The 8,477-nt window shown below is 54.9% G+C and overlaps 1 protein-coding gene across 1 annotated transcript in view; it reads right to left on the reverse strand.

Annotated features, from left to right (window-relative positions):
- Window positions 1-8,477, reverse strand: part of MYH9 (myosin, heavy chain 9, non-muscle) — an 83,922-nt gene that overhangs the window by 5,568 nt on the left and 69,877 nt on the right. The window contains exons 21-31 of the mRNA XM_010860619.1: window positions 7,614-7,745; window positions 6,951-7,157; window positions 6,268-6,405; window positions 5,434-5,557; window positions 5,009-5,180; window positions 4,375-4,587; window positions 3,495-3,639; window positions 2,038-2,244; window positions 1,726-1,830; window positions 1,308-1,460; window positions 1-225 (exon numbers count right to left, since the gene is read on the reverse strand). The exon at window positions 1-225 is cut by the window's left edge and continues 10 nt beyond it. Coding sequence (XP_010858921.1) covers window positions 1-225; window positions 1,308-1,460; window positions 1,726-1,830; window positions 2,038-2,244; window positions 3,495-3,639; window positions 4,375-4,587; window positions 5,009-5,180; window positions 5,434-5,557; window positions 6,268-6,405; window positions 6,951-7,157; window positions 7,614-7,745 — 1,821 coding nt within the window. The remainder of the gene's footprint in view (window positions 226-1,307; window positions 1,461-1,725; window positions 1,831-2,037; window positions 2,245-3,494; window positions 3,640-4,374; window positions 4,588-5,008; window positions 5,181-5,433; window positions 5,558-6,267; window positions 6,406-6,950; window positions 7,158-7,613; window positions 7,746-8,477) is intronic.

Below are 8,477 nucleotides of genomic sequence, written 5' to 3' on the forward strand. Positions count from 1 at the left end.
CTCCAGGTTGGAGACGCTCTGCCGCTGGTGGTCAAGATCCACAAGCAGGTCATCCAGCTCCTGCTGCAGCCGCGTCTTGGTCTTCTCCAGCTTGTCGTAGGCAGCCACCTTCTCCTCATAGCGCTGGCTCAGCCCCTCCAGGTCCTTCTGCAGCTTCCTCTTGGCCTCCTCAGCCGTCTCCAGGCACCCCACGCTGTCATCCATCTTCTTCCTCATATCGGTGACCTGGGCAGGAGCAAGGGGTAAGGAGCATCCAGTTGGAACCTGCTCCAGGAGCTGGGCTGCCACTGCGAGCAGAGTTATGGGGCACCAATTCAGTTATGGAAACAGCTTCCCAGCCGCTTCTCTACTCCTCTGGGACCAGGGAAATGGGATGTTCCACAGAGTGCAGGTGTCTAGCACACAGAGCCCAAGGCAGGTGGACACGCAGGTCAGCTTGGAAAGGCCACTCAACCCTGACCTGACCAGCCATTTGTACCAAGACTGAGGCCCAGAGTAGGGAGCCTCCATCCCTCCCCTCTCCCAGGCAGCAGCCTGGCATCCCCCGCCCACAGGTGTCTACCCTGCAGCCCCCTCCTCCCACCCAGACACACAGCTGGCACCGCAGGAACGTGCTCCCTGTCCCCACCCAGATGTGGACCCGACTCCATGCCGTCCCTTGAGCTGGTGCAGATCTCTGGGCACATTTAAGTCCTAAGACAGGATCCACAAGAGGGCTCTCCATCTATCTTTGGCCCCAGATCCTTTCAGGGTCTAGAGAAGACCACGGCCTCCTTTCCATGATGATGTTATAACAGGCATAAAGCGAAATATGTAGGACTACCAAGAAACCACTGTAAAAGAGTGCAGTTGTCAGGTACTTTTTTAAGACAATGGTTCAGTAACCAGTGTGCTTCTTTAGCACAGCAGAGAGCAGGCTCCTGAGCAGCGAGGAGCACAGTGACCTCCCCAAAGCCTGGCCTTAGCTCAGACACAATGACCAGTGGTTTCCACTCAACAGGCCACAGGCGCTGCTACCGTCACAGCTTGTTGCCCACATTCGTAAGGGAACAGAATGCTGACGGTCAGCTGGAGACTGGTGAAATGAAGATGAACTCCAGCCAAGTTCAAGGATCCCTGAATTCTCCTCGGGGACCCCAGGAGTAAGCCCTGGTCTGGGGAGGGCAGGAGCTCCCCGAGGGATGGCGGCCAGTTTGGGGAGGCCTGGCTGTGCTTCCAGGTCCAGGTGGCTACCCAACCAGAAGCTCCCCAGCCTGCAGGCTCTGACCACCGTTTCCGGGGCGATCTGAGGGGAGCCAGCTCCGAACCTGGGCGTGGAGGGTGGAGATCTGCTTCTCCAGGTTCCGCTTGGCCTCTTCCTCCTCCTCCAGCTGCTCCTTGAGAGAGTTCTTCTCATCCTCCACCTGCTTCAGCTTGGTGCTCAGACTCAGCTTCTGCCGGTTCTCCTCCTGCAGCAGCTCCTGCTCAGCGGACAAGGGGGGCCAGGGCTCAGGACCCACACTGTCGGAGCCTTGTGGCCCCCATGGTCTCGGTAGGACAGAGAAGCAGGCCCCAGATTAGGGGGCAGCCAGCAAAGATCTGGCAGGGAGCCAAGAGGTCCCAGAGAGCCTGGGGACACTGGGGAGGACACTGTGAGGAAGACCCAGAGGCCTGGCAGCTGATGCCGTGTGGGCACAGGTCCTCCCAAGATAAGAACAGCTGCGGGGGGCCCATCGCTGCCCTTACCTGCGTGTCCTGCAGCTGTGACTCCAGAGCAGAGAAGTCCTTGGTGAGCTTGCTAGACTTGCTGTCCGACTGAGTGAGAAGACCTGTCACATTGTCCAGCTCGACCTGTGTGTGGACGGAGACAAAGCCCCGTGAGCTTGACCAGGATTGCTCGGGGCCCACCTCGGCTCTCTCAGCCATGCTGGACCTGAGCCACAGGTTGAACCCCAGGGGGCTCACAGATGGGCCGGGTCATGGAGAGAGAGAGAGAGAGAAAAGACCAGGGGCCCTGGCAGCATGGCTAGGACCCAGGCAGTCCGACGGGGGCCTCACCTGCAGCTTGGAGACCTTGTCGGCGAGCTCTGTGCGCACACGCTCTCCCTCGGTGAACTTCACCTGCAGCTCCTGCAGCTGGGCCTCCACCTTCTTGCGCTTGTGCTCGGTGTCCGCCTTGCCCTGCTGCAGCACCTTCACCTCGTTGGCCAGCTCCCCTCGCTCGTTCTCCAGGGTCTGCTTGGCCTTCTCGAGGTTGGCTTTCACCTGCGAGGGGAGAAGCAAAGACATAAAAGGGGGAGCCTGTGACATGAGGCTGGTTTTCCCAACATCATCAAAGAGCCAGTGGAGCCAGACCTGGAATCTGCTGCCTGGCAGCAAAAGCAACACTGGGCAAGTCCAGGGGGCAGTGAGCTGGCGAGGGCCATGGACTTGGAGGGCTCAGGCCTGATGTGGACTCATCTCCCAGCTGGAACAGGACGCCTGGCACGTGGCCTCACCTCTGAGGACCACGGCTCCCCTGGCTCTCAAACCATCCCTGCTTGGCCTCCCGCACAGGGAATGTCCAAGGGCAAGACACTGTCATTGCTGATGTTAAGATTTTAGAATTATTTTTATAAGCTTAGGGAAATTATAATTGTTCATAGTTAGACTTCCAAGAAAGCCTCTTAGAAATTTGATGTTTACCGTAACACTGAAATGTTCTTCCAAAAGATATAAAAGCCAAGTTTACAGAACAAACACAATTCCAATCTATTCTATATCAAGCCAGTCACAGTATCAAAGGCAAGTTCAAGGGTAAACTGGACCCCAAGTGCGTGCAAAAAGCTTTTTGAGTGAAAACAGCTAGAGGAAAAGGCAAGGCTTCAACCTGCCCAGAAGCAGGAGGAAGTCAAAGGGAAACAGAGGAACAAGGCATGTTTCTGAAAATACTGTACAGGCTGCCACGCAGAAGAGCCTCTGTCTTCTCAGGCTGCCAACAAGGGTGGCTGTGAGCTGGAAACCACAGGAGGCAGGACTGGGCTTGTTCAGGAACTGCCTGGTCACAGTCCCCTGGCTGAGAAACCAGCCGGGTCAACATCCCCAGGGTCTCCCTGAGGATTCCAGCTGACCATGTGTTGGAGGTGTTCTAGAGAAGGGCTGGGCTTCAGAAAAGGGACGCAATGGCCCTCTGAAACTTCAGCTTCAGAGTCACTCCAATTCCATGACACTCTCTAGTCTGGCAGGGTGTTGAACAGGATAATGATGGTAATAATAAGACTAGAACAACTTACTGAGCCCTTACCGACTATGCACTGTCACATGTTACCAACTCCAACTCTCACGTAATTGTTTGAAACGGGCTCTCACTAGCCTCTCTCATAGAAGAGGAAACTGAAGCAGAGATGGACCTGTATGCGCCCCCAACTCACACAGTCAGGAACGGCTGGAGCCTGGACTACGCGAGGGTCCCCCAACCCTCCCCCCGGCCCACAGTGGCCAAGCCTCACGGAGCCAGTCCCGGGGGGCCCACGCACCCGCTTCGTCTGCTCCAGCTGCTCAGCCAGCTCCTCCACGGCCTGCGAGTGCTTCTGTCTCATGTCCTGGATCTGGGCCTCATGGGTCCTGGCCTCATCCTCAAGGGTCTTCTTCAGGATGTTCACTTCTTGTTCACGTTTGGACCTGAACAGAGAAACGCCTTCAGGAGGGAGGCCAGGGCCCAGGAGCAACGCTGCGCTGGTGGCACAGAGTCCACAGTAGGGAGCACTGGCCATTCCAGGCAGCTTTCTGCCTGCTGGCTTCCCTCCTCAGCGTCCGTCCTATAGCGCAGGCTCACAGACACACTTTTTTTCTTTTATTAAAAAAAAAAAATGTAATATAGGCCTTTTATGCAAGGAATTGGATTTTATTCTAAATATGGGGAGCCAGGAGTAATTTATAAGATTTTTTTTTTTTTGGCTGCACCACAAAGCATGCTGGATCTTAGTTCCCCTACCAGGGATTGAACCCATGCCCCCTGCAGGGGAAGCGCAGAGTCCTAACCACTAGAGAGCCAGGAAGTCCCCACAGACACGCCTTGTAGGGCTTCTGTAGCCTTTCAGCCTTAAAGCCCACCCTTGCCTCAGCCCAACTCCAAGCCAGGTTCTTCAACTCTAGAGAGAAGCTGCGAGGCCCCATCAGCTTCCATCTGTTCTTGTTGTTCCATCACTAAGTTGTGTCTGCCTCTTTGCAACTCCATGGACTACATCACACCAGGCCTCCCAGTCCTTCACTATCTCCTAGAGCTTCCAGGCTCCATGACAACAGGCCACACTGTGTGTGTACAGAGGCCCTGGGGTCCCCCCTCTGAGGCCAGGGCCCCTCTTTCCCTGCACCACCCCCATCCTCAGTGACCAGGCAGTCAGCCCCAAGGCACACCTGAGCTCCTGTTGCGCAGCTGTGGAATCCAGAGTGTCCTCCAGCTCCGTTTTCAGAGCCTCCAGCTCTTCCCCGAGGTCTCGTTTCTGCTTCTCGGCTTTATTCCTAGCAGCACGCTCAGATTCCAGGTCTTCTTGGAGTTCCGAAATCTGAGATTCCAGCTCCCGGATCTTCTTCAGGGCCATGTTCTTCTGGGTGGTTTCTTCTTCCACTCTGCCAAAGAGAACACCAACGTCAGGAGGAGGTCGCTGTCACCGTCAGAGAGCAGAGTCTGCAGAAAAGACTTAGAGAGGTGCGGCCGAAGCCACTCCTGCTGGTGACCATCATAGCCCCTTAGGAGCTCTTCTTGGCAAAGACACTGAGGCATCTGGAAGACTTAAGGGCTATTCCACTTGGAGAATTCAAAAGCCTCATAGAGTAAAAATTTCATTTTCCAAATTAAGCTTCAGTGCTTTAAACATTTTTTAAAAATTGAAATGTTAAATGAAAAAAAAAAAAAAAGGAAAGCTGTAAACTAGCTTCCCAGACAACAGTGGAGCACATGCCCACAGTTCACTGATGCACCAAGAACCACAGCAGGAAGCCTGCTGAGAACACAGGCACTGGCCATCCAGCCTGATACTCTGACCCTCACCTGGCCAGGGCTGCCTGGAGCTCCTCCTCCTTCTTGGCCAGCTGCATCTTGAGCTCGGCGATCTGAGCCTGCAGCTCAGCGATCTGGTCATTGAGGTCGGTGGAGTCTCCTTCCAGCTTCCGGCGGGTCTTTTCCAGCTCCTGGCGCTGCTTCTCCTCTCTTCGCAGGCGTTCTGAGAAGGAAGAGTGGAGAGAGGCCAACAGAGTCTTCAGTGGCTTCTCTTTGTCTTCAAATCTTATATAAAATACCAGGCTTCACAGGGAGCAGCTGCCATGTCCCACGTCTGGAGGGTAGTGGCTGGATGCCACAGGCCCCGGGAGACCTGCTTGCCACCCCAGCTCCTGGCAGCAAGGTCCATGCTGGTCCTCGAGTGGTGGGTGCCCCGGAAACCCCAAGTCCAACAGTCCTTGCGTCCCACTACTTACCCTCCAGGTCGGTGATCATCGCCTCATGCTTGTTCTTGAGTTTGGCGAGGCTCTTCGATTTCTCCTCCTCTTCCATGAGGTTGGTGGTGAACTCGGCTATTCTGTCTTCCAGCAGCTTCTTCTCCTGGGGTGCGAGGATGGGTCAGGGCTTAAAGTTAGTTGAGTGCAGAAGGCACTGGGTCTCCTCAAGCACAACCCACCCAGGCACTGAGGTCTGAATGGAGGGGCAGGGCCTGAAACACCTGGCCAAGTGCATTAGGATTTCCCAAACCAAAGGGGTCATTTTTAAGCCACCAGCTCCTCTGAAACAGCGGGGTAAGCCTCCTTGGGCCAATAAGCGGGGTGCCCAAGCCCTTCCTGCATTACCCCTTTCTGCGCAGGCAAAAACACCTCCCAGGTGACGGTGCCAGTGAGGGAACTGGGGCAGGAGGGCGTTACCTTCTCGACGCCTGTGACCTCGCCCTTCTCATTCCCTAAAGTGCCCCTGCTCTTCTCACTTTGTCTTCAAATCTTACATAAAATACCAGTCTTCACAGGGAGCAGCTGCCATGTCCCATGTCTGGTGGGCAGTGGCTGGATGCCATAGGCCCCAGGAGACCTGCTTGTGTGGCCACCACTGGAGTCCTAATTCCACAACAGCGACCACACAGCCCGCTTACTCCCCACGTCACAGGGTTCTGGACAGCCGTCCTGCCCTGTGAAGCCTGCCACCCCCATCTCCTCCGGAGATGAAGGTCAGCATCCTGACGGGGTCTCTCCCACTCCTCTAAAGTGATGCCCAGCTATCATCTGTGGCCAGGAAGACGCTGACAGGGGCCCAGCCACCGGCCTCACCTTAGCTAGCTTGCAGTTCTGGTCCTCCATGATGATCTGGTCCTCCTCCAGCTTCTTCAGCTTGGCCTCGGTGGTCACCTTCTCCAGTTGAAGCTTCTGCCGGGCGCTCTCCTCCTCCTCCAGCTGCTCCTCCAGCTCCTGCCGTGAAGCCAGGGCAACCGTGAGCAGATAGGATGGGGTCCAGCACCCACGTGTGGGGTCACGTATTTAAAACTGGGGTGCGGGGATGAGAACCCCAGGTCCCGATTCCAACACAGGGTCATGTGTTCTGAGGGGCCACCTCTAGCGAGTGTCCACCCTCAGCTCCTCAGACCAGCTGGAGTGATCACAGAGGAGGGGAATTAAATCAGATTCAATGCTTGGCGGGGCAGTGCTCATGAACACCTGACACGTGTCAGAAAAATTAAGCCAGGGAATTCCCTGGTAGTCCAGTGGTTAGAACTCTGAGCGCTCGCTGCCAAGTGCCAGGGTTCAATCCCTGGTCGGGGAACTAAGATCCCACAAGCCACAGAGCATAGCAAACAAACAAACGAAAAAAAAAAAACCTGCCTCAAAGAGAACACTCCCCAAGGCTGCTCCCAGGACAGAGCCTGTCCTCCCATAGCACTTGGGACGTCCCCGCTCCCCGCCCACCCTGTCCCCCACGCCCCTCTGGGCCCGCCCTGGCCCCCCCTGCCAGGCACCTGGATGTTCTGCTGCATCTTCTTCTTCTCGGCCTGCAGGTGTTGGCATCGCTCTTCCTCCTCCTCCACCCTGGCCTCCAGGTCATGGCAGATCTCTTCCAGCTCCTGCTTCTTGGCTGTCAGACGGGCGCGGAGCTCCTCAGCCTCGGCACACAGTTCCGTTTCCGCCTGGAGCTGCTCCTGGAGCTGCAGCTTCTCAGCCAGGAGCTGCGGGAACACGGGAGAAATGTGAACTCTGACGGCTGCTTGTGGGCTGCCTGTCCCCATGGGAGAGCTGGTCCCCAGCAAAGGCTCCATCTCAGGATGCTTAAGCTGCCAGGCATGTATAAACATCACATCCTGCATCGAGGAAATTACCCCCCAATTTCCCTTCAATGCCAAGTTTATGCTTTGTCTACTGGGGCTTCCCTGGTGGTTCAGTTTTAAAGAATCTGCCTGCAATGCAGGAAACCCGGGTTCGATCCCTGGGTTGGGAAGATCCCCTGGAGCAGGGCATGGCAACCCACTCCAGTATTCTTGCTTAGAGAATCCCATGGACAGAGGAGCCTGGCACGCTGTAGTCCGTAGGGTTGCAGAGAGTCAGACACAACTGAAGCAGCTAAGCAGGAGCCCTGGTGGCCAGCAGGAGGCAGCACTACGCGGGCAGAGTCTGCAGACACCCACCTGGGACTGGAGGGTCTCCATCTCTGAGAGCCTGTTCTCAGCAGCCAGCTGCTTCTCCCGCACCTTCACCAGCTCCTCCTCCTTGGCCATCATCTCCTCCTCCTGCCGGCTCACCTGCAGCAACGGCTTGACCTAGGAGAGGAGGCGGAGGAGACAAGCTCAGAGAAAGAGCCCCGTCCAGGCTGAGATTTGGGGGCTTTCTCCTCACTTGGGGAAGCGCAAGGGCACGAGAACAAGGGGCAGGCAGGACCCTGGGCAGAGCAGGTATGCCCGGGTACAGCTTTTCAGGAAATCAATTTGGTGCTGTGCGCCATAGGCCTCTGACCCACTAATTACAGTTCGGGGAAACTAGCCCTGTATGTGCATGAAGATTTTCAGGACAGCATTGTTTACAACAGTGAGAATTTAGCAAAGAGATAAAGATCCACCGCCGGAAAAGTAGCCAGATAAATTATAAAACATCTCTAGGGAATAGTATGCTGACTTTTAAAAAATTATGCTTATGAAAAATTTTAAATGGAAAACGCAAAAAAAAGAAATATTTACACAAGTCAAAAAGCTCAGCTATGTAAGAAGATGTATGGTTTACACAGCAGAGATTTAATGGGAGTGTTTAAAAAAAAATGGAATAAATATTGAAACATCTATTCAATATTGATGTTGGCTCAAGGTTGAAGGGATTATAGGTGAATTTTTACTTTCTTGTTTATCCTTTTTGTTGGTATGGTATTTTGCAGTTACCACAAATTATGTACCATAAACAAAAGTAGCTTGACCAACTTTAAATACAAGAGAATTTTTTTGTATAGGCTGGGGAGGACCTAGCCACCGGGTACAGACCACGGTTTCCTGAGTGGGCAGCAC

Source organism: Bison bison, unplaced genomic scaffold (genome assembly GCF_000754665.1).
Source record: "Bison bison bison isolate TAMUID 2011002044 unplaced genomic scaffold, Bison_UMD1.0 scf7180017864468, whole genome shotgun sequence".
NCBI lineage: Eukaryota > Metazoa > Chordata > Mammalia > Artiodactyla > Bovidae > Bison > Bison bison.